Raw genomic sequence first — 27,283 nt, 5'->3', positions numbered from 1 at the left:
CACCTCATTTTAATAGCAAATTCCCCCCTCAAAAAAAACCAATGGTATCCTTACTTTTGTTCTATAGTTAACCAGTATGAATTTAGGACTGCTTCTAATGTGCACCAAACGTCCATTATTCGATCTTTCAAATTGGCAACACTCCTAATTTTCACTGCATGTTTTAAGATTCCAACTGGCACTTTGCAATTGTGCCATGGCTCATATTTTCTAAAGTTATTACATTTTTAAGAGTTGCGATTTGTCAGTTCATGAATAGTGTTGGAATAAGCATCCTGCAATCTTTCTGAATTTTGAAGTCTTGGCATGTAATTATTTATTTCCTATACCTGTCCTTCAAAAACTCGTTCACTGACATGAATCATCGCATAACGAAACAACTCAACTTTGCATTCAGGTACTACCAAAGACGTATCTTGTATAGTAGATGAGACGAAAAATCAAATGAAAATTCACTTCAAAAAGAAAAACGAAATACGATTGTTGTGTAAATGAAGGATCTTTTGTTTTGTTTTATATTTATTTCTTTATTGTATATTTATTTATTTATGTATTTTCTATGGCATTTTTTTAGCTAGTCAGACAAAAAAGTCATTTGTTTTTTAGCAATTGTTGTCGATGATTCATGTTTGTAAGATTTATAATCAGTATTGATCGGGAATTTAATTAAGTTACACCTCTTTATAAACAAGTTACCTATTTTCATATTATGTTCATGGTACAATGTTTTGGGAACAGTCATAGTATGCCTCTTTGATATTTTCTATCATTGCTGCTGTTCTTTTAAAGTTGTATTTATTAAAAATAGTTTATTGTTTGTCGTTTGCGCAACATGCAGGCTACATTTCCTGATAATTTTGTGTTCGTATAACACCAGTTTGTTATTATTTCATTTGTGTTTCTTTACGTCACATAGGTCCGTAGGTTCTTCATGTATTCTCGTTTAAAAGAAATAATTACATTGCAAGTCTTCAAAATTCAGTAAGGTTGCTGGATGCTTATCCCAACACTATTCACGAACTGACAAATAGCAACTCTTAAAAAATGTAATAAATTTAGAAAACATGAGCCATGGTAACAATTGCAAAGTGCCAGTTGGAATCTTAAAACATGCAGTGAAAATTAGGAGTGTTGCCAATTTGAAAAATCGAATAATGGACATTTGGTGCACATTAGAAGCAGTCCTAAATTCATACTGGTTAACTATAGAACAAAAATAAGGATACCATTGGCTTTTTCTGGGCGGGGGGGGGGAATTTGCTATTAAAATGAGGTGTCATATGCTATGGTTTTCATTTTTCAAACTTCACTTTAATTCAAAATGGCGGATTTCAATATGGCTGCCGTCAAGGATACCCTTACCGTATCACTTCTCTCTAGGCATAACATGTATTACCGAAGCTTTATCCACTTATTATTATTAATACGCGGGTTAGAAACGGAGGTAACGGACTTTCGCACGTAGTAAGTGAACAATTAAATGCCTGTAATTTTTCCCCAAATGGGTGTATCTCAAAACTAGCTTCACCATTGTCTTCTTGATTAAATTCTAGCCCGAAATTATGTACCATATTACCCTATTCCCATTTAGAAAACTTAACCTTAATTCAAAATGGCGGATTTCAAGATGGCTGCCGTCAAGGTCACACGTACCATACAACTTCCCACTAGGCTTTATATGTATCTACATGGGTGTTCTCTCATTAACGCTCCGTTTACAAAGGTTAGTAAGGGACTTCTGCAGTAATCTCTAATAACCATATCACAACTCTTAAAAATTATTAAAAAAATAGAAAACATGCACCATGGCAAAAATTTCTGTCATCACAAATAATACATATATGTCCTCTATCAGCTAGAAAAATTTCATTGAAATCGGAGCCGGACAATTGGGTGATGTCCCTTGTAAGACTGCTTCAGACCTTGTATTTCATATAGAATCTAGTATTATGATAGATTAATGATAGTTCCTTAACCTACGGTATTATAAAATGTCTCTCTGAAACCAACGAATATGAAGAAGAAATATGAATAGTTAATTCATACCTTTCCACAATTCCCAAAACCATTCCGATCGAAAACTTGGTACGGAAAATACACCCCAATGTATGAAAATCCCAAATTTGGCTTCATCGTACCAGTCAGGTAAAGGTCTTGAATCCAAACTTTCCCACGTAGGTTCATATCGTGCGGATACAGGATGCCATTGGATAAAAAGGTATACTATAAAAAGAAGAAATATGTTCGCAGTACTCATTTCGCCCTGTTGTCCCTGTTGCAGATGGAAGTTGGTACTGATGGTTTTATAACTCAAGATTTATCATTATGTCAATGTACCCAGCGCAAATAACACTTTATCGGTGTTTTGTTCTGGAAGAAAATGAACGCTATTCACATGTTGAAGAAGAATTTCTTGCTTTGATAATAATTTTTGTGTACATTTCCCGTGACCTTCCAGTAAGATTGAAACTAAGATATTTAATCAATTGGTCTGCAGCAACTAAAGATAAAACACATTAAAATGGTTATTCTGTCTTATTCTAACATTATGTCAACGACCGAAAAGCTTGGCTTAATTCATGAGTATCCAGCTAACTGATTGGGATGCATGATGGAACCACACAAACGGAATGGAACCAGTACATGATCCTATATGACATGGAACTTTCTACTCATGTATGGCAAAATGTAGTCATGTGGTATTCCTTTAACTGAATCAAATTTCATATTCCAATTCAATTGCCTTTATTAAAGCGGGTGAGTTTCACCCAAGGTTGCTCTAACACCTAACCCCTGTCATCAAGAAAAAAAGTAAAATAAAGAGTAAAGAGTAATAATAAAAACGTCACATTAAAAATAATCACACTGAAAATAAGATAGTTAAAAAAAAAGACACATGAAAATTCGAGTTATAATATTATATAAGTAATCTAAATCTACGACATCTTTCAAGTATGTGAAATACAAAATTCATTTCAAAGATACAAGAAAAAACGCTGTGGTGTCACACCAAATTGTACGTACCGTGAGTACTACGTAGTGCAGCATTTTTCATTTAGTCAAGAACGAACTTAAGCCCATTGAATCAATCATGATGCCACGTGCTAGAGTGTAATCTATGAATACTATCGGTTGCCAAATATATACAAGAACATATTACAATATACACTTTTCTTGACAATCCCAGTGACTGTGGCATCTGGAGAAAGGAGTGTTTCCAATTTGAAACTGACCAAAACTTACCCATGTATATTATTAATGCTGTGATTTATGTAAGGAATGTCATCAAGAAAATAGCATGGAATGCTTTTAGACTATAAAACAGTAACGTATTCTTTATATTGAATTAATTAATACATACTATTTACATTATTCATTAAAAATGCCTTCAATGTCTCTTATGACAATGATAGATGATCACAAATCAGCGTATACCCTCTGAAAATTTTAGGACTACTGCACTGGGTGTTGCCATCCAATATCGCATGTAATGGACAATAAGACGATATAGCTAACAAATCAACCAACTGAACAGGGTTCCCTAGAAACCTTATAAACGCACACAAACCTACAGTGATAATGTTGGAACGTATAGGCCTATTTACCCAAACAACTGAAAGCTTCCCAGGGAAGGGGCTGAGCCTTCAAGATATGTTCTCAAGACTATTTCCACAACTTAGTTTATATTCATCTGTCTGAAATAGCACCCGACTCTCGTATGCGAACAATAATCAATAGTTGCCCTTTTGTACATTTAAACAGGGTGTTTCAAAACAAAAGCGACAACGTTTGGCAGGTGATTCCTGACACCAAGATAAGACAAAAATATAGACCAACCTGGGAGCACAAATGTTTCCTTTCAGAGTTATAGACTGCCGAAAATATAAAAAGTGAACTTTAAAGGCCCATAGCTCGAAAACTATGTGACCTACCGTAGTCGGGTCAAGACTTCACTTAGGAACTAGTATGTGCCCCATCCAAATATCCAGGTTTCAGAATCATGTGGTACTTCCGCAATAATTTTTAAAGAGGTATTTGGTGAGTACTTCAAATTATATGCCTGTAGCCAAACCCTCTATAAAAAATGTTGTGTGAGTAGCTTAGAATTCTGGAACGTGAATTTTTAGATAGCGTACATATTAGTTTCTAAGTGAAGTCTTGATCCGACTACGGTAGGTCCCATTGTTTTGGAGCTATGGACCATTAAAGTTCATTTTTTTTCACGTTTTCGGCAGGCTATAACTCCGAAAGGAAGCATTTGTACACCCAGGTTGGTCTATACTTTTTTGTCTTATCTTGGTGTCAAGAATAAAAAACGTTGTCAGTGTTGTTTTGAAACACACTGTACATATATTCACTATTAATTCCTTTGATGTTGCGTAGTAACGACACTGAAAGGTTTTCTTGGAACTACGATTGTGAGCGTCAATCATTGGACGCTCAGAAGATTCTTTTTTAAAAAATAAGCAACATGTTTTTCACGGACAAGACTTACGGAAAAGAACATCAAAGTTGCCCCTCCCTCTTATGCAAGTCTGTACGCATAAGAATGAAGCCTCACTACCCCAACAAGGTTTTTAGGTAGCAAAACGACTAATAGTTTTATTTATTGCTGCTTATAAGTAAGAGAAAACATACGGTAACTTCACTATTTTTGTAAACTGTCTCCATATCACTAATAAAACAGAAAAGATTAAGCTTTGTGGCGCCGAATTCATTATTATCTCCTCTTAGATACTTCTTGTTGCTAAGTGCTGTTATTGGAAGTTACCATGCGTGAAAAAGAGGCATTATTAGTGGCCCTATTGTGTATATATTTTGTTATATACCAACAAATGCAAACATTTTATCAAATCACTGATACTCTTATCAGTGTATATAATGAAAGTAGTTATGTTGTTTTTCCCTCGCCATATACAAATGGTTCTTTGTTATATTAATATGCTATTCTACTATACTCAAGAAGATAATGATATGATGTTTCCAGCGTCTTGTCTATCTTATTTAGTAGTTTAAGATCTTACTTTCAGGTCTTATATTTTTGTTGATAAGCAGGGACGTACGCAAGGGGTGGGTTCTGGAATCTGAACTCTCCACCGAAATTCAGACTTTTCAGTAAATTTAATATAATTTTACAAATTTTAATATAATTTATCCTCATATTGAATTTGAACTCTCCGAAAGGCTTTGGACCCCCCTAAAATAAATTCCTGCGTTCGTTTCTATTGATTAGTGCTTTAGTTTCTCGACATGGGTGTATTGTTGCTATAAGAAAGACACGTGTTTCGGGTTACTGACAAAACTGTCTGCCATCAGTTACAATAGCATAGAATTTGATACGCAATTTCTCAAAAATGAAATTTGGCTGTGTTTGACATATGAAATTTCCAGAGAGAGAGGCAGGGAGTCCAACCAAAAATTACCACTAGTGACGATACGGGGGATTGCTCCAGTACCGTATATAACAGGTGTTATTCATATTGGTATAGAGAATTAATAAGGGTACCCATCTTTTGGGCTAACTGCATAATATAATGTAGCTACCTTAACTAATCCATTTGTAATATTAGTAATTATTAGTCATACTTTCTTAGAATTGTAGTGTGATCATCCTGATACCTTACATCAGCTATATTCCCATACCGACCGGGAAGGAACGATATTATTGTAACCATGTTAAAGTCTTCGGTAGTTTTCACGGGTATTTTACAAACAGAGCTTTAAAAGAAGAGGGATGAAAAATGTAAATATTGAGTATTTTGTCAGAAATATACATGCAGTTTTAGAGAAGCTTCTGATAATATTTCTGTATCCAAAACTACACCCTGTTTCAAAAAGAATATACGTATTTCGAAAGCATATATTTAACTTATTAAACTTTAAGACATACGAATATGAAATTTTACACACATATTTACGAACTTCTCAAGTTCAAATTACAGTTCAAAATTCAAATTACAGATGTTCAATATGTCCTCCATCAGCGAAAAGAAAAATATCACATCGATACTCAAATTCCTCCCATACTCGGGCAAGCATTTCCTGCGTCACTGATGTTATGGCAGTACGGATCCGGTTCTTCAACTCTTCCAGGTTCTGTGGGAGTGGTGGTACATAAACATTGTCTTAACGAAACCCCACAGGAGGAAGTCAAAGGATTCAAATCCGGTGACGGTGGAGGCCAGCTGAGACATGCTAAGTCGCCAGCTCCTTGATGACCAATCCAACGGTTCGGTAGAGTTTCATTCAGATATTCACGCACTTGGCGACTACAGTGAGGGGGTGCCCCGTCTTGTTGAAAAATGAAGTTGTCTTCGTGCAGCCTCGGAAACAACCAGTTTTATAATAACATAGCGAGATACTGCTGATTGTTAACCGTGTTTCCATTAAAGAAGAATGGGCCGTAAACAGTGATCGGGATATCGCACAAAACACATTGACTTTGGGTGAATCTCGTACATGTTCAATGACTGCATTGCATATCGGTTCTGTAGGCCCCAAATTCGAACATTTTGTTTGTTTATCTGAACACTAACACGGAAAGTTGCTTCATCACTGAACACGATGCGTTGTGCAAAAGTGTTATCATTGTCAATAGCATCCAAAATCTCGTTACAAAACGCCACACGTTTGCGTTTGTAATCAGGACGCAGAGCTTGTAACAGCTGCGACTTATACGGCTTCATAACGAAACGACGTCTCAAAACACGCCAAATTGTTGTTGTCGGCACTTGTAACTCCCGACTGGCACAACGAGTTGGTTTTGAAGGACTATGTGGGAAAGCAGTTTGAATTCGTGCAACATTTTCTTCAGGAATACGAGGGGGGCCAGGACTCTTTCTTTTACGTACACATCCTGTATCTACAAACTACCATCTGCGAATGTTCCACCCATTCGGAGGATCAATTTGGTACTTCAACCTGAAACATCTTTGCACTGTCATCACGGAATTGCACTTCGCAAACTCGAGAACACAAAATGATTTCTGCTGCAGAGTAGCATTTTAAACATATGACGGTTACCAAGCAAAACAGAAGACAACTGACATCTAGCGGCTATTAATATAAACTAGACTATGCATTCGTTTCTCCAATAGCCGAGCCGAGGCGCAGCGATCGATAGTTTGGACAAAATAATTCTTCGTATTACGTATATTCTTTTTGAAACAGGGTGTACTTTATATATCCGTGTATATGGTTTATAAATGAACAATCGACTAAAATAACTCCTTTAAAGGGGAAGATTTAAAAGAATATTCAGTGATGAACTGAACTCAATCCATAATATCTGAATCCATAATCATAATCCATAATCTGAATCATAATCCATAATTATCTGAAAAGTCTGGACAATTGTTTGTTTCTTTTACGTAAGTAAGTAAAACCGTATATTACTTACAGCGAATGTTTTAGGAGGACTGGGTGCAATGTTGTAGTTGTCGGAGGTGGACACATGTTATATTTGTTGACTGATAACATTGATAGTTGTGTGAACTTTGTTAAGTGTGTTTTTAGAGTGGAGAAACATTGCTTTTCCATTGTTATTCTTTTCTTTATACACAGAAAATATTTTCGTACTGTGAGTGATAATTATATGTAGGCCAAATGATCAATAAGTTGTAACTAACGAAAGCAAAGAACTTTCATTATTAATATCAGAGATAAGATTGGCAGTGTAAATAGGTCTACCATTGCTTTTGTATTGCCTTATTTATATTAAGTGTAATTAGTAAAAATTTGTGAAAGTGGGTGAGAATAATTAATATTCTTAAATTTTTCGAGTAAAGCTTCTATCAGATTTCAAAGTAGATCATTGACTTTTTAAAGGAAATTTTAACCGATCAAGTGTTCCACTATCTTTCTTCACTTTCTAGTTATTTTCTAGGAGATAAAGAATCAATTCACTAATGCTTTGATATCACAGATATCAAAGTGTTTATAATACAGCACTTATTGTATTTACTTACGTTCAGTCATTGTTTTAGTTTCAAACTAGCTGGACAGACAAAAATGCGTGTAAACATTGTGCATTTTGTACTTCTTTTAGCACTAGGATCACAATCTACGAACTGCCAGTATGAGGCTACATGGGAGAGCCTTGACTCGAGACCTCTTCCTCAATGGTATGATGATGCAAAATTTGGCATATTCATTCACTGGGGAGTCTTTTCTGTGCCGAGTTATAGATCAGAATGGTTTTGGAGTTTTTGGCAGGGTGAGCATTTACCTACTTTCATTATTTCGTAAGACTCAGAAGAACAACTTTTCAGCAGTCTTGTCCTTCTGAAGAAAGGAAAAACAATGTAGTATGGTATGGTATATACCATATAGTATATACATGATCGGTGAAATTCATCTGATCTTAATCAAATTTAGTAATATGCTAGAACTTGACAAGTTTAGTACACATATGAAATGATATGACATGTAGGCCAAAGTTATACTTATGGAATAATCCTGATCATTAGCGTTAGGCCCTATGATACACTTAGACACTGTCTATACTTTCAAATTAAGTTAACATATCTTTTATCGTTAACATATCGTATCTTTTATTGTTAAGAATTAATATTCACTTTCATTGTTCAATTATAGAAGAATATAAATTATCTAAAGCATAGTTGAAAGTAATACTGCAGTATCAAATTTGTAATTGGAAAAGAAAAAGTACATTTTCGTTATTGAAACAGCTTGCTACAAAACACATCTCAACGTGTCTGAATGAAATCAATGCAACGCCATGGGGACACTGTCGAAGAATTGTAAACGCTTTTCCAGGCCAGCCACCTGAATGAGGTTTTCCTGGGTTTTCCGCATATACACCAGGCAAATGCCGAGGTGGTACCTAAATTATGGGTCCCAGGATGCTTCCTTCCTTCCCCAATCCTTTCTTCCTTTCATTTCCCCGGATAGTGTGCTAGCCGAGGAAGTCATCCCCCAAACATGACAGGCTGAATGGCCTTAAATGCCAAACGCTCAGAATTCTAAATCTTGAATCAATGCAACGCCAGCTGAAATGTGATGCTTGCACGCCACTGGAAACTTCTCACTCATTAATAAAAAAATGGCAGAGAAATATTTGGAGAAATTAATCAATCACTGCAGAAAGGGCACATATTCTTTATTATTAGTATAGAACATGTGCCCTTTCTGAAATGATCGATTCAAATGTTTCAGTGCTGATATCATAGTTAATGTAATGGTACCAATTCCTGTATATATGTTACAGATATCAATTCCTGTTAGTGAAACAAGTAATTGTAACAGTGACATTTATACTTATGATATTAGGGTAAAATTAAAAACTTTTAAATTAACAAACACAAATCTTATATATAAAAGAGAACGTACAAATCCTTTGTTCCCTCATCACGCTAATACGGCTGAACCAATTTCTTTCATTTTTGGGGGGTTATTAGGATTTGGACCCTAGATGGTTTTTATCATATCACTTTAATTTTCAATTACCAGTGTCTTGAGATAATTGACCATTCAAGTGTCCATAACGTACAAATCCTTTGTTAGTTCATCATAGGTAAAAATAAACGTATTTATATGCAACCCGCATGACCGTGTCACTCGGCGGGTTAACATAAATGACAGGCGATATAATGTTAACATTAGTGCAATCTACTATGGTTTTTATCATATCACTTGAAAGCGAAAAAGTAAAAATTATCTAAGTAACAAAGTTTATTGCGTTCCGGGGTGACCGCAGCGAAGCGGGGCGGGTTAACATAAATGACAGGCGATATAATGTTAACATTTACTGCAATCTTCTATGGTTTTTATCATATCACTTGAAAGCGAAAAAGTAAAAATTATCTAAGTAACAAAGTTTATTGCGTTCCGGGGTGACCGCAGCGAAGCGGGGTGAACGCTGCATATTTTAATTCATATTAATATTTTAAGCTGTGCAAAAACGGACAGAGTAACATTGTTTGACATATCCTACAATACCACAAGATCAATAGTGCTGCCAGTGCCAACTTAACATTAAGTTGTATTTGTACAAATGGCACTACGTCAGGTTATTGCATATCTTAAATCTACATCTTAAACAAAAACTTACGACACTACATTTGTTATTCAATATTAAAATCTAAGGACGCTACAGTTATCACAAACATTTATAAACATTCAAACTTTGGAGGCGTCTACAACAGTAATAACGTAAGTGGGACAAACGTAGCAACACACTCAGGGGCGGATCCAGGACGGACTTCTGGGGGGGGCGGTGGGTTGTAATACTGCTACTTAGAGCTACTTTTAAGAGCTCCAAACTGAGATGGGTTTTATTTATATTTTATAAAATATGAAAGTTTTCTCTTCTGGGGGGGGCGATTGCCCCGATCGCCCCCCCCCCGGATCCGCCACTGAACACATTTCAAAAGTAAGTTATTGTCCAATTCTATGACCATGATATGGCGTACTTGGAACAGGTAGAAAAAAAGTTACAAGGAATTGAAAATTTTACTTTTTTTGAGAATGTTTATTTCGAAAAAGTGCTTAGTTAAGTATCATATCCAATCACACTGATGATTTGTGATAGATGAAAAGACAATACTGCGTAAAATTATGCAATTGCTAGAACTTGTAATTTCAACTATCGAAAACTATTGCGGTAATGTTATGGAAACAGAGGGAAGCAAAAATAATTTTAACAATTTCCTGTAATTACGTCATTGTAAGCAGTGTGTCAGGTCATCATATCTCAGGAAAGATTTGAATTATCAAGATACTGTGAATTATTAATTATCTACACGTTTATTGAAAAAATGGATATGAATTGGATATGAGTACTTTTCTTATTAAAGCACTTTTCGAAATAAAACTTTTTAAAAAAATCTAAAAAAAATCATTTCTTTGAATCCCATCTAACTTCGTTCCTACTCGTTAGAAATAAGTCAACCCATGGTCATGGTATTCGACATAAGGGAACTTCCGGAGCACATTGCCACGTACATTTACATGTGTTCTCACAGTTGTAGAGACTTCCAAAATGTGGATGTTTATCGGTGTTTGTGATATTGTGACGTCCTAAGTTTGCAACACTTCTTGTTTCGACTACGATCTTTTCGAACATTGTTTTCTTAAGTTATCCACTTTTGACCATCCTGATGTGATTAACCGCTCCAGAAATGGCTCTTTTTTTTTTTTTTTTTTTTTTTTTTTAAATAGAAATTTGGTCGAGTAGATGTTTGAGAGCCAGACCATATGGCAACCAAAATGTCAAGTTTCTTTTTATAGCCAGCTTTCTTCAAATAGTTTAATACTCATTGATGATGTTTAGGTCATTGGCATTGCTATGACTGTTTACATTGCTTAACTTTTGCCAGAATATCATAAATTCTATAGTGATTGGTCACTCTCTGCGAGAGGCATCTTGGTTATCGACATTTCCAGACGAACCATCTTTTAGTTATTGCTTTTGACAACGTATCTTGCTCATAAACAGCACAGATTTCTTCACTGGCCTGCGTAGCATTTGTACATTTATCGAAGTAAAATTATAAAATGTAGCACAGTTTCTTGCAAATTTCACTTATCTTCACGGCGTAATACCTTACGTCAGGATTATTTTGAATTCTAACGTTCGTTACACATGTACTAGCTGTCGAATGACTTGTGGCACACGTTTCAACTGTTAGCTAAAGAATGACGCGCTGCGACTCATATACCTTGCTATTTGGGACACTAACGCCATCTCGTACGCCATTTCGTGCATACACTTTAGACTATCTGATATATTCGATGCTGGCTAATTTTCTATATTTGTACCTGAGAGCATGAAGTGCGTAAGTCACAAATCCTTGTTTTCCAGAAAACAGCAAAAACATTGATTTAAGCACTAAATACATATTGGACATACTACATTATATACTTGATTAGTTACGTCATCAACTCGTATAGAACAAAATATAAACAACCATTCGTTGTAAACCTCCGAAAGGTATACAAAACTGGTTTTAACTCACTTTCGCCAAAATTGGAGTTTCGCACTTTATGCTCTCAGGTACAGATATTATTTATAAACTTCAGTTTTTTAAAGTTATTCACTAAAACTAAAATTTAAAAAGGGCAGAGTGAGCTTAGCGAAGACCTTTAAGATTCTAGTTAATTTGAAGGAAACGGATAAATAATTTCCTGTATAAATCAACGGGCTAAAAAAAAGTCGTCATTACAGACTCAACTCCCTTAAATATAAAGGTCATCTCCAGCAAACTCCCTCCTTTCTTGACCGGTGAGTACCAAGGTCGATATGGGTATGTAGGGAATCGGTAGGCTCTGTAAGTCATGAATGCGTTGGTTTCGATGTCGCAAAATGAGGTGTGTTCGAACAGGAGTCGAAAAACCGATCGACAGTGTTGTAGTCACTTCTCGGGACACCATGCACCACTAGAGAGGCTTTCGATGGAGATATATGGATCTGCCATCATCTCCTGATTCTGCAGCGTAATTCTATGACCCATGAAACCACACTACTCATGAAACCAGCAGGATTCTCACAAGAAGTGACGAGGACCGCCCAAAAGTACGGATTCCTTATATGTGAGGGCCCGTATCTCCGGTGACCAATATGCCCCTCAGGCAATGTGGCTATGGGGAGAACGTGCAGACACGCTAGTTTCCGAATATACAAACCTCGATGTCGCGTTTGAAGCTATTCCAGTACCACGGCCCAAAACAGCCAAACACTACTAATCGCTCTCGGTTATTTCGAATCATGCGTCAGCTGAGTTTGGATTGTGTGTGTGTGTGTGTGTGGGGGGTCAGGAAACAAACTGAACTGTGCTTTCCCCATAACACACGCCTGAGCCTGCTGGGTATCATAAACAAGCCCAAAAATTTGTTTTAACTGGAACCAAACCAAGCTTAGCTGATGCATGGCTCTAAGTAGCCGAGAGAGATCAGCAATGTCTGGATGTTTTGAGCTCTGGCTCTGGAACAAATTCAAATGTGACATCAAGTTTGTGATATTCGGAAATTCGCGAGTCTACCCGTCTCCCTATATAAACATTACCCGAGGAGCTCGTCGGTCACCGGAGATACACACAAGTAAACAATCCAAGCTACTGGGCCGGTTCTCGTCAATTTTTGTGAGGATCTTCCTAGATCTCTGTGGTTTCATTGGTAATGTGCGGCATAGAATTACACAGCAGTTTCAGGAGATAAAGATAGATCTACACCGGAAGCCTCTCTTGTGGCGCACAATGATTCGAGAAGAGACTACAACACTGTCGGGACTGTCGATCGGTTTTTCAACTCCTGTTCAAACACACCTCATTATGTGACATCGAAAACAAAATATTTGTGACCTACTGACTTTACTGGTTCTCTACATATCCATGTCGACCCAGGTACTATCCAGTGCAATCAACAATGCACTGGGTGAAGATACCCTTTCGACTGATTCCTTTCTCATATCTTTTGGTAGTGTGTGTTCCTCCTAGTTATTCATTTGTTTCTACAGCCATTCAATAAATTAGAGTATTATTTAACAGATTATTTCACGAAAACAGTGTTGTTTGTTCTTATGGACGAATAAAATTCCTTTTTCTTATTTTTTTTCTTGTTTTGCAGAGCGCAACTATACAGAAGTGATCGAATTCATGGAGAATAATTACCCTCCAGGTTTCACATACGCCGACTTTGCACCAGATTTTACAGCCGAGTTTTACGATCCCGAAGAATGGGCAGACATTTTCCAGAGTTCTGGGGCAAGGTAATTTTCAGTCATTGTTTTCATAAATTAGATATACTAATTTGTCCTAAAAATATTATGACGTTAAATTTTTTATAACGTAAACAGTCAAAATACGAAGATTTTGTTTATTTATTTATTTATTTATTTATTTATTTTAGATATATAGTGCTAACTAGCAAGCATCATGAGGGATATACACTGTGGCCTTCGAAGTACTCGTTCAGCTGGAATGCAATGGATGTCGGACCGAAACGAGATTTAGTAGGTAAGGATAAGCTTTTCTTATGAACGAAATGTCCATTTGCCCGTGTGATTTAAAATGACATAAATACTAATTATAATTAATATATTGCACATTTATTTAGTTTTACTCTATTGTAACTTTCATATACACGAGGCTTGATTTACTTTTATGTATGTTTCAACGTATGTTATTTATGTATGTTTCAATTAAAATCTTGCTCAAAGTGATATTTTCTAAATTTGTTGAATTGTGCATACTTTCTCACAGTATTATGAACGATTTCCTGACGTGGGTGCATTTATGTGCCCATGAGTTTCCCTAATTGTTTCATTTCGAAAACATTTTAGGCTGCATTGTTAGATGAAACACCCTCTAGATGCTCTGTTCTGAAAAAAGTGTGAACATCAAGATAGTCTTTTTACATGACATTTTCCAACAAAACGATTGCATAATAAACATAGAGCGCAAAAACACGACCTTTCAAAGGTATTCAAAGTTGTTGGAATTATCGGAAAATGAATTCGAAGTTTCATAACTTGAGAAACTAATGGAATTACCACACGCGAATCAAGGAATAAGTTAGAAATTAGTATGAGCTATGCCTAAATATTTCTTTCACCTTTCAGAATCCTACGGTATCTGAGCTACAAAGGATTTTACAATACAATATTTAAATTTTACAATATAATATTTGTGCTAATTTCATTTCTCTGGGGGCCGCGGTGGCTCAGTGGTGTGCCCTCCTTGGTGGTCTAGTGCTTAGCACGTGCGCCTTTGGTGTACGGAGTCCCGGGTTCGATTCTTTGGAATTTTAACTGTCCTCGATATTTCTGTGTTCGTGTCCCTGTCGTTCTAGGTTGTTAGAAAAGCGAGCTAAACGAGTAAAAAGCGAGTCAAATTAAGTAAAAAAAAAAAAAAAAAAAATAGTAATAAGTAGTTATGCAAGGTAATGAGGTACGTTCGGTGAAACAGTTAACTTTTAACAAAAAAGTGGTACAGGGTTCACCTCTTCTGCACGAGGTCCTTGGTTCGATCCCAGCTCGAGCCAAGTGAACTTTGTGGTGGACAAACACAGTATGCGTGGGTTTTCTCGGGATTCTCCACTTTCTTCATTCCAACATTTAATTCATTTCTCATCTTCACCGTCTCCTTTAGCCTAAGGCCCACTATATACCATTAGGAAATATCTTACGATTTTTCCTGGAGTCAAAATTTCAATGTGTATGATATCAAATCCCATGTCATTTCCTGTTCTGAACGATCCTATGAGATTTCTCTTATTTAGAGCATTCTCCATTTCGTAAAGAAAATTCGTAAGATTTTGATTTAAACGACATCAGATGAGATAAAATATGCTTTCTTTTAGAGGTGTACAATTTAACAATTGATAAACATGGGCATAGTTATTCTGGTGCTATCCTATTTTAGATTCGCAAACTTGCGAAGTGTAATATAATTATGAAAGTTCATTTCACAAGAAATCCAAATATGTGGGCGCTGCAACTGTGAGTTTAATATTTCGTGAGACATGAACTTCTCAAGCATGTAATCAGGTCAGGCAGGAAAAATCTTCACGTGTACGGCACAAAAGGGTAGAATTTCCTATGAGATAAGTCGTAACATTTTTCCGAAGATAAATCGTAAGAGATTTCCTAGGATCTGTCCTATACTACTGTATAACAGGTCTAACCGGTATAATCGTGGGGCAAAAAACTTCAAGATTTCATTTTCATTTTATTTTCATTTCTCTCTTCGTAAGAGAAGTTAGTAAACTTTTTACTCTGTTTAATAGTAAACACATTTTACAGAAGATACGCAATCATAAACCATATAAACTACTCAAGGAAGTTTTTTTTTTTTTTTTTTTTAATACTCGTAGTACAATGAATCGCGATTACCTTCTTAAAATGGTAATTGACCTCACTGTTAATGCCCATATTTACAAATTTATTCCTGTGAAGTACTAAAAATTACATTTTGTTCTTGTTTTTGAGAGAGAGAGAGAGAGAGAGAGAGTTCAACCGTTACTTTTGCCTCGAAGTGTTTCAAGTGATTGTAGGTGACCCATACAAACGAAGTTATTATAATCTAGGTGAATATCAGAAATAATACTGTCAAAATCTATTTAATATGGCGAGGTACGAGCTATACAAATGCGCAAATGGGGTGAAATACCTTTCTCTGTAAACAAGATAAATTTTTACCTATAGCAGCTAGGGGGCTAAAATTTGGTATATAGGCACCTTAGGTCGATACCGAGATCCATTAACCGAACCAGCCATCTAAGGCCACTCTCAAGGTGAAAAGGTCAAGTTATTGAAAAATTTTCTAAAATCTATAGAAAGAAACTTACATGTTACAGTGACCTTAAAAAGGATATGTGTAAGCAGATGACGCACACTTACTTGTACAAAATACAAATACCCATGAGTTATATTGAAGACTAGGAAGATTATTTTTTTCTAGGACATCACTATTTGTGCTTGAAAAGTATTTTTTTATTTAGTGCTAAATATTAATAACGGTTTACGGTAACATAAAGACAACGGATGATTTTCAAGTTAACAAACGTTATATTGTAAGGATTTCCACATCACAACATGAGCACATGTTTATGGACGACACGTGCTAACGTTTACAAAAAAGCAGACGATACACTGAACATGAAGACACGAAGATCAACACGACAGGAACCGAAAGAGGACGAGCCACCTGAAGAGGGCCTATAAAAGAGGAACTACAGAGGAAGGAGGCATCAGTTGACCACTGATCGCCTAATCACAACAGCTCTGGAGGCCATACTGGACTAAGGGGCTATACCTATCCTAATATCCATTTAGTAAAAAAGGTACTTAGGGACCAGTAGCTATAAAGGTTGCGAAAAGGACACAATATATCCCACAATCTATTGAGTTATATTGCCATCTATGTTTGTATGAGAGCTCACTGAGTTGAGGGACAGGTACTCCAGCTCTTGCTCTGTGATACAATTTGTGAATTAATTGCTTCAATCTTTCGATGCGTGTGTTATCTACTATACCATACGAGTCTATAATTCCAACTCTATTGTATCGTTGATCCCGAAAACCTAAATAAAAGTGTCCATTATCGGCATAAGGGAAGAAGATCAACTGTGACTGAAGCTTCTTTCATCACAATATTGATGTATGTCACTGTACTCGAATCCCGAAATATTGTACAGTAAGGGACACTTCTGGATGGTACACTTTTGCCTTAAATTTCCATATGAGTGTACCATCCAGAAGTGTCCCTTACTGTATAGCTTCATCAGCAAACTCTTGTCGAAGACAGAATAAATATTATAGGGCAGAGTGAAAACGGTCGACCAATTACTCGAATGTCAGTTATCGTTTATGTATTCGCTCAATTTATAAAAATAAATATCGATCACAGAAGTTGACACGTCCTGGGTTAGATTCAGGAAAGGTAAAACTTCTGAAATTGAAGTAGCCACTCTTACGTCATCATAAAAGTTGAATTCTCTGGCAGATGTACTGTAATTGCTGTGAGGATTGAATCGCATTGAGCAGTTGTCCGGCGTGTTGTGCGGATGCTGCCTTTTTCTAGGTAAGAGTATAAATCTTGTACTAATTTATGTGTTTCGGAGTTTTATTCATTACTAATATCCATTTTTTTAAATAGAATTTCTTGTCTATATTTTCCTCAATTAGTTTAACTTTCTTACGGGTCGTAGTGCATGTCTTGTCTGTATTTTTCTTGTTTTTGAGGGTGTTTGTCTCGATGTTTGCAGCAGAACTCATAGCTATAATCGGATATCAGGGATTAAAAATCTTAAATTTTCTTCATATTTCCGATGGTAAATATTTTGTTTTTCATCGGAATTCAGTGAACATTGGGTCGAACATTATACCGAATAATGTTTTTCATCTACTTATCGCAACATATGTTAATCCCAGGCTAGCTTCTCTGTTACTAATGTCTATTACAGCTCTGTCAAGTGTGATGCCTTAAATTGTTTCATAGGTCACAGAGGCAGAGGCGGTAAAGCGAATGATCCTCAACCGACGCCGGAAGGCAATTTTTCTTCGCTTTTCTCTAGGAGGATTAGTTGAGAAACACGTCAGGGGCGTCATTTCAGACTTTGCTTGAGGGGGCAAGAGCAGCACCGACAAAAGACTTTCACGCTGTGTATTAGTATACTAGTAGACAATCGATTAAAATACGTATATGTATTCATCAAACTTTGTGGGGGGCAATTGCCCCTCCTGCTTCTCCTGAATGACGCCCCTAAAACACGTTGGAGAGAAGTTAATTGAACTCAGAAAGTGAGAATGAGGAAAATTTAACTGATGTGACCATCTTTCATTTTACCGTGTTTCATTTTGGAAACTGTGATTTTTTAAAAATTAATTCATACCTCCTGCTATAGTTTTAATGGGGTTAGAATCTTTCATAAGGACCCCGCCATCCTCGTTCCACGAGCGCCTAGTAGGAGTTATTCGTTAGTCTACCAGGTAATTTTAAATTTTTAGTCTTTAAATTGCGATGTAAATATTCCTAATGCATTAGGTATCTAAATTGAAGATGTTAATCAATATTATCTTAATTTTTAATATTGAACTTGTCAAACTACAGAATGTAGAAAATGAAAAAAATAAATAAATAAATAAACAATATACAGTGAAACCTCCCTAAACGGATACCTCTCAATATCGGACACCTCTATAATACGGACAGATTTTTTTTGTCCCAGCAAAATGTTCTTTTACGGAACAAAACCCTCCCTTTTGCGGACACTCTCAGATACGGACGCGGACAGTCTCTTTTTTCCCCAAAACGTTTGAGTAACCTCTTCATAACGGACAGGACTTATTCTCAATTCTGCAGTTTATTACACTAGAGAGAAAGTCTTTTTCCCACAAGTGTATCTATCATGAGTCTAAACCTAGTGAACCATCAAACAGAACAGCTTGAAGCTGAACTGGGGATTTTTTTCTGCCCGCAACAAACTCCTTTATGATGGAAATTCTAGAAAACCTTCAATCAGCAATAATACTCATGCAGGGTCAGTCATATGGCCAAGAATTCTATGCGAAAGATCTTCCCTTCCCTAACAAATTTAGTCCTTTTTCCTCTGGGCCTTGCATCTTTCCCGACAATTTCATAGGTTGTAAACATTGTTTGTTTTAAAATAACATTTTCAAATAGCAATGTTTTCAAATGATATTGGAACAAGTCAGGGTTGGAGTTTTCCCGGGGACCTTTTTCATTTTCTCTAAGAGAATATTCTTTGTGATTAGGTCTAGGTCAATAAGCATATGCACTCCCAATAATTTGCCTTTTCATCCATTCCGCCACCGAAGATACCGCGCCAGTACACACACACACACATACACGTACTTCTTCCGCAACCGTACTGAGGATTCTGAGAGGACACTTAAAAATGAGTTGTATTATCCTTGTAGAGGAAAAGGTATGCCTTTTCGCTAAACCTCTCTGTAATGGACACTTCTCAGTAACGGACAAAAAATCATGTCCCATTGGTGTCCGTTATTCAGAGGTTTTACTGTATTGGCTAGAAAAGAAGCCTATTAGGCTTGAATAGCAACTAAAATAAAGAAAAAAAGAAAAGTAACAAACGATATTGAGTAGTGTTTTTTTGCATGGGTATATGCCAGTTATACCAACATCTTTAAACATTAATTATTCGGAATGGAATAAAGGGAATTTTCGTCGAAATTCACAACATAGGTTATATGGGATTTTTCACTATATGTACAGTATTATCTACGCCACGAAATTTTCTATGAGCGGAAAGCAGACATACTGAATCATCAATAAGTGAGTTTATGCTGTCTATCTTTAGTCTGAAGTTTTTACCCTATTATTATCTGCAAATTTCATGCTAAAGAAGAGTGACTTAATCATGTGTGATTCTTAAAACTCAAATACTTGAAAGAAAACGAAACAATGAATGATTGAAAGAAAGAAAATACAATGTGAAACGAGAAACAATTGAAGCGGCATCCGGAAAAAAAGGGCACGTACTCCTATGTACCCTTTTTTCGACCATCGTTTTTTCTAACACGCCATAGTATTAAGAATACTCTATGAAATTTTCAGTTCAATATCTCAACACGTGAGTTCAGTAGCACAGTTTCCGTAAACACATGTTTCAGAGTAGTTGTTGTCAGACTGTTGAATCATAACATGACCTATCCTAAATATCACCTTATTGAGAGTCTTTTGAAAAATCCAAAATTTTGCCGCCCCCGAATTCTGCCGCTCTGTGCCCGAGCACAGAATAGCACTTACCCCTAAATACGGGAATGTATGTAAGGTGTAGGATACGAGACTGCCACATGCTCGTATGAGACTACGTTGCCAGCATTTGACATATATTGAAACGGACATCGCTGTGAATCTGCCATGTTGTCCGCTGGTTGAATTGTGCAATATTCAGGCATGTGGGACATTTTGATGTAACGGTAGCCCGATGTTAGACTGAATGAGACTAGAGTTACTACACACGCTGTGAAGGTTCTGGTCTACCAAGTCTGATCACACCAAGAGTCGACATATTGGGCTCCAGGAACATCATAACCCCTTCACATCTGCGCCCGCCATCCAGGTGCAAGAAATATACTCACTACAACACTCAATGTCATTACACGCCATTGGTCTGAGACTGGCAGCAGTCGGGCTACTGAATCGCCGTCCCATCCGTGGACTGCTGTTAAAACCACAACACATGGGTTTGAAGGGGTGTCGTACACGTGAATCATGTATTGCTGACCACTGACATCAGATCATTTTCAATGATGAATTTCGGTTCGGGAACACTTTAGATTATTTTCAATGTTGAATTTCGGTTCGGCCACACCTCGGATGATTATTTGTCTGTGAGTATGACTGTGCTGAAGGCAGATAATATATTCTGCAATGGTTAGGAAAGATACATTTGGCGTCCTTGTGTGACTTCAGGTCACCTCAGGCCAGTGTTGGGAAGTAACGTAACGCAAGTAACGCGTTACTTGTAACGCGTTACTTTTTAAGTAACGTTTCCTAGTAACGCGTTACATTTTTTCCAAAGTAACTGTAACGGTAACGCGTTACAAATTTTTAAGTAACGTACCTAGTTTGCGTTACTTTTTTCGCGTTACATTTCGGATGAGTAAATATAATATATGTATATTTTTTTCGGAAACAAATGTTTCTTTCCTGTAAGTGAATTTCTCAGAATGAAACAATCGAGCATGAACTAGGTACGTCAGTGACCGAGAGTCACAAACACACAGAGAAATAGATAAGTTCATAGTACCACTTGCTGTTTTTTGAAGATGAGGGCAGCCTCAGGGAAATCACATGTACTGATTGCAAGCACCTGGAAGATTTTGTCGTAGATTTTGACAGCTCTAAATCAATCGGTAGTCTATTTTACTTTTATTGGTGTTGTTTTTATAAGGAGGGAGAACGAAAATATTTTATCGTTCGAACATTTGAAAGAATACTTTTTCTTAAACGCTGAAGATGATGGTGGACAGGATTTAAAAGTAAAGTGGTGTTCCGGATAGAAATATTTATCAACTAGGATGCCATAATTAACGATATACAGTAAGGGGTTAATACGAATAAACTGTGTTCTGGTGATCAGGCCTACTTTATTACTAGAAAATAGTTTGCTGATGGTATGTAATTTTGGAGTACTTTCAGATCAGTTTGTTTATTCTAGAGTCCCGTTGATTATAGAGTAGTGTAATGTTTCTCTATATTCTTTATTTTTAATTTTACATAACAACATTGTTATTATTATATAATTAGTTTAGCATAATAATAATAAGCAACCATTTTTTTCTAACGCTAAGGGATGAGCACGAGTCAAACTAAAACTCAACTCGACTCGAATTCAAGTCGACTTTCGAGTCAAGTCACGGGTAATATCCTCGAGTCGAGTTCCGATCCGATTCAGTTTTTCGCGTCGAGTTTCGAGTCCAGTCGAGTTTGATAAATGTCTCGTTCGTTTTAAGTCGTCTTGAAATCATGGCCTGATTACACTGGAAAACGAAAGCCATGAGAAATGTAAGCTAAACAGTAATATGGAACACTTTTAGTGTTGCTCACGAAAGGGGACACTGCTTGCATCTCGTCTCGTCTTGATAGCGAGACCACAAGAGATTTTTTATAACAAGCTCAGCTCGGCTCGGCTCAACTTAGAAGATGGCTCGAGCCGGCTCACTAGCGGTGAACCATCGGCTCGAGCTGGCTTTGTATGGATGAGCCATTTGCTCGGTTCGGCTCAACTGAGCCGAGGGCTCTAGCCGAGTCGGTTGGGTGAGCTGTTGACTCGGCTCACTTCTCGGTTCGGGTCGATAGTGAATGAGCTGTGAGCCGAGCTGCTCGAGTCATTGTCAATTCTAAACCCGGGCCGAGCAGTTTTGAAGATATTTGGCCAGTGTCCTATAACTTTTAACAGTGTTTGGCTCGATCCCGAATACTCAACCTAGACCCTCAGCTCGTGAACAATGTCCTTGACTCCTAGACTTCACGACTACCGAGGTTAGCAATAAACTAGTGTTTTGGTATTCAAATACAAACCGTCTTTCTTTCCTTTTATATACAATGTTGTTATAATTAATAATAATAATAATAATAATAATAATAATAATAATAATAATAATAATAATAATAATATAAATAGTAGTAGTAGTAGTGTCATTGATAATAATTATACTGTCTATGTAATATACTTGAAGAATGTACTCGAAACTACACACCGGATTTGGCTCTAGTCGACTCGAAACTCGACCCCAATTCAAGTCGAGTTGGAGGAAATATTTCGAGTCGAGTTCTCGGGTCGAGCTCAAAGATGTCTGTTTCTAGTCGAATCGAGTGTCAAAGAAAACTCGCTCGTGTCCATCCCTACGAGTAGCGCAGTATGGCATTTTATCAATGTTATCTGTACATTATATGAAAATGTTCATATATGAAATAAAAATTTGTCCTTGCATTTACATAAAGCGATTCAGAACGTGCAGTAATAATAATAATAATAATAATAATAATAATAATAATAATAATAATAATAATAATAATAATAATAATAATAATAATAATAATAATAATAGCGGTAGTAATAGTACTACGGAAAATTGAAGTCATATTTTTTCACATTTTTAAAGTTTTGGATCTAAAAGTAACGCGTTAGTAACGCGTTACTTTCGAAGTAAAGTAACAGTTATTTTTTGGGGGCAAGTAACGCGTTACTAACGCGTTACATTTTAAGAGAAAGTAAAGTAACTTGTAACGCGTTACATTTTTACAAGTAACTTACCCAACACTGCCTCAGGCAGTGATTCATGGAACTCTGACGGCACAGCGGTACGTCACGGACATCCTACATCTTCGTGTGTTACCTCGCACGAGACAGTGTCCTAGTACTGTCTTTCAACAGGACAACGCTCGTCCGCAATGGCAAGCATCTTTATGAACTACCTGCATTACGTTGAGATACACCCTTGGGTAGCCAGATCCCCCGATAAAATATGTGTAGAATCGGGCGTCAATTCCGTTCCGTGCAAATATCCAGGATATCGAGGGCCAGTTACAACAGTCATGGATCAGGGAAGGTTACATTAGATGTATAACACCCTTCCCAAGCGAATCAGTGCACTCATCCAAGCCCGAGGAGATGCGAAATAAAATACATAATAGCGTGATGATAACACTAATGGACTCTGGTGGCCGTTCTAGTTGTCACATATCATTGCAACTTTAATCATTTACATGCTCCGCTCACTTCTGGCGCGTGAGTCCCTGGTTTGATTCCAGCTCCCGCCAAATAAGCTTTCTGGTGGTCAACCACCATAATCAGGTTTTCCCAGGGTTCTCCCATTTCCTTCCACATTCCTCGATTCCACCATTATCAGCTATCTCATCACAATCGTTTCCCTTTGACCCGGTGCATAAACATGGAACGCTAAACAAAAACAAAAACAATTGAAGTAAAATCGCCGATATTACTACGTCAGCATCGATATTCCTTTCAGGTGCTTAATTTGTTTGTCAGTCAATATAATAATAATAATAATAATAATAATAATAATAATAATAATAATAATAATAATAACAATTTTCTCACTATTTATATTTAGCAGGACTATTGCAGTGCAGTTATTATTTTTTACCAGCTTTGTTCTCAATGAAACCACAGTTCTTACTCAATAGTTAATTTGTGTTTCTACAGTATTTAATTTAATTCTACGTTATTTAATTTGCCAGTTGCCTGCAAGCCTCTAGTTATGCCCCTGCAATCGAAGTGTCAAATGAAATATTCTCATCTGGAATTGAGACTTTTATGAGAGAATGCTATGAAGTTACCGTTATTCAATATGGTTCTTAAATAATTTCTAAATTTTACACTTGCTAACTGTAAAAATAAAGTAAAAATCACAATATACACTTATCATTTAAAATTTAATTTCAAACAAAGCCGACAAAGACTGCTTGGTTATTTTTTCTTACTCAACAAGTTACTTGACCATTTTGGAAAATATTATAATAATTTCTGTGTTTGATCAAAACATAATTGCAGTTTATACCTGCACTATTTTTTAAGGACTGTTTTCTTCCATATGGAAATTGGTCACATTTAGTTGTTATTGCTTTCATAATAGAATATGTTGACTCTAAATAATAATAATAATAATAATAATAATAATAATAATAATAATAATAATAATAATAATAATAATAATAATAATAATAATAATCATCCATGGGATCGAGAGTGTCAAATCTGCTGTAAGACAGTATTGGTAAGGAAGCTACGGAAGAATCGGAGATTTTATTTAGAAAATTAACATAACTCTCGCATTTAATGATATTGAAATTATTTTGTATCATTTTAAAGTTTTTGAAATGTCGAAAAGTGTAATATTAGTTCATAATTATAGGGGGATATTTACAGTTGAAAGGTTTCAACATATAAGGAAAGGCCTTTCTCAATGTATCTCAAAACATTATACAGATATTATTAAAACAATTTACTGTACTAAATTGTGGAGCGTTCTTCCATGCCGACTGGGTTCTGAACGGAGTGAATCAAGGATGGTGGCATAATTAGTGTTAGTATTATAATGAATGTGGACCTTTATGTGTGTGATAATAATTGTTGATGCGCACTCTTACACGACTCCTGTAGTATTCATAGCTGCCTAGGTGTCTAAGGTAGCCTTCACACTACGATCCTGTGAGCCGCTCGCGTAAGCTTCAGCTGCCAGCTTTACGCTGACTTAAATGTACGCCTTAACACATGCGCTTCGGTGCAAGTGAGCCGCGGCTCTGAGCTGCTATGAAGATCATCCCGCCAGTACCTGGCTCGAGCAGGCCTCTGGCGGGGAAGAAAATAACGCCCAGTCTTATGAGAGCACTTCACACGTGAGCTTAGTTGGAATGGAGAAAAGTGTAAATATATATTTGATGTTGAAATTTTTGTCATTTTGATGTTACGCTGATGAAATACACAGTTTATACTATTATACAGTTCGTCAAACAAACATATAGACATCCTGAAGTAACTGAAAATTTTTCTTTCATTTTCTCTCAGTTTAGGAAACAGACTGTAAAATGAATATTCTTCCAGTCTTGACCGATTTATAGGATGAATCCAGATTGTTCTACATCTTCATTTCCTTTTTTCTTGCAATTTATCACCAAAATTAAAGCTTCAGCTTCTCCTGGCTCTAGTATGCCTTCCATTTTGGTATCACGATCTTTATAGCGGCTCAGAAGTAGCCCCACGCTACAAGTCCACATGAACGGCTCACAAGATCCTCGTTTGAAGGCAGCCTAAGAGTACTCATTTGGATTTTTTACATATTTTTTCCTATGACATGTACTTCACTGATTTGTAACTCATATCCAAGCACAGGAATCAAATAACATTTTGTCATAGTTTTCACTCTGGTGATATGATAATAAATGATTTTTCAACAAAACAAGGAATATTAGAGTGTGTACTTTTAGCCCCCTTTATCGTATATGTTTTTGCATTAATTCTTTCGAGGTACCTCACAAAGTGGCCATCTCCATGTTGGCCATTTTTTCAGTACCTGATATGTACTCTTTCAGTACCTCTGATGCGCGTGGTCCTTGGATCAATCCTAGCTCACGACAACGGGTTTTGTGATGAACAAACATGTGCGTGAGTTTTCTTTAAACATTTTAAAAAGTTTTTCTTCCACTTTTCTTATCCCAAAATTATCATATATCTCATTGTCACCTCAGCATCGTAGGGCGTTAAACTCAATAAAAATAAATTCTATGTTATGGTGAAATACAAAAATATCGTTGTTCAGGCAATATAAGGGCTGTTATAAAGTCCTTGGTATAAAATAAAATACTTATAACCTAAAAAAAATAACGATATTGCAGTGAAATAAATGTTAAGATCTTTATTGAGTCTTGCATTTTGTATCATTATCCATAGATACAGTCCGTCATCATCGCCACACCTTCAGCTGGGCTCCGTTGACCTCCATACATTCCTGCAACATCCGGCGAAATCTGTGAATGCATTCCGTCTGGTGTCGTCAGATGTGTCATGGATTACTTCACTAATCTTAACTTTCAGCTCCTGCAAGTCCTTTCATACATCTCGTGACCCCATACACAAAAATCACAGGGTGACAAATCGGAGACCTTGGGGGCCAAGGGATTGGGCCTCTGCACCAAGGATGTTATAAAATACAGGTTCTGCCTATACAACAAAATCTTGAAGCCATACGTCACAGCTTCGCCACGCCTACTCTGCCCACTCTGCGCCACTAAGATCGCAATGTTTCGAGCCAACGATCATGGCGGAAACGAGAGTAGCCAATCAGACGTGCCGGCTCAGACGATGTTCGATTGTTTTTCGGCTTCACTGAGTTCATATAATGAAGATACGTATGGGCAGATCCTCTATTTTATAACATCCTTGCTCTGCACCCAATCCATCTGCCAGGTAGCTCACGGTCAAGGTAGTCCTTGACGACTTGGGCAAAATGTGGAGGGAGGGGGGGGGCTACGTTTGCTGGTAGTGGATGTGGTCCTTGATTCCCAACCTAACCAATTCGGGCATCAGGAAATTTGTAAGTATTTGAAGGTATGTCTCCCCTGTCACAGTGTTTTCGTTTGAAGAAAAACGGGCCTATGAGGTGATCCATTGATACAAACACTCCCGGCAGCTAGAAACTTGCTGTGGGGACTCGTTATACTCCTGACATAACTCGTACATTTGTACACTCGTTTGGAGTTTCGCTGCACCAACACACCTGATTTCAGTTCTGCATACCAATACATACTGTGTG

General features: G+C 36.7%; 2 protein-coding genes across 2 annotated transcripts in view; one reads left to right on the top strand and one right to left on the bottom strand.

The window, feature by feature from the left end:
* Positions 1 to 2,380, bottom strand: part of LOC145662426 (alpha-L-fucosidase-like) — a 101,108-nt gene extending 98,728 nt beyond the window's left edge. The window contains exon 1 of the mRNA XM_081727988.1: positions 2,047 to 2,380. Coding sequence (XP_081584114.1) covers positions 2,047 to 2,257 — 211 coding nt within the window. The 5' untranslated portion in view covers positions 2,258 to 2,380. The remainder of the gene's footprint in view (positions 1 to 2,046) is intronic.
* A 5,604-nt stretch (positions 2,381 to 7,984) lies between these two features.
* Positions 7,985 to 27,283, top strand: part of LOC145662424 (alpha-L-fucosidase-like) — a 43,185-nt gene continuing 23,886 nt past the window's right edge. The window contains exons 1-3 of the mRNA XM_081727986.1: positions 7,985 to 8,215; positions 13,585 to 13,726; positions 13,867 to 13,973. Coding sequence (XP_081584112.1) covers positions 8,011 to 8,215; positions 13,585 to 13,726; positions 13,867 to 13,973 — 454 coding nt within the window. The 5' untranslated portion in view covers positions 7,985 to 8,010. The remainder of the gene's footprint in view (positions 8,216 to 13,584; positions 13,727 to 13,866; positions 13,974 to 27,283) is intronic.

Source organism: Thermobia domestica, chromosome 10, assembly GCF_964235325.1.
Source record: "Thermobia domestica chromosome 10, izTheDome1.hap1.1, whole genome shotgun sequence".
Classification (NCBI taxonomy): domain Eukaryota; kingdom Metazoa; phylum Arthropoda; class Insecta; order Zygentoma; family Lepismatidae; genus Thermobia; species Thermobia domestica.
Note: the sequence above shows the minus strand (reverse complement) of the source record. Positions and strands in the feature narration are given on the sequence as shown.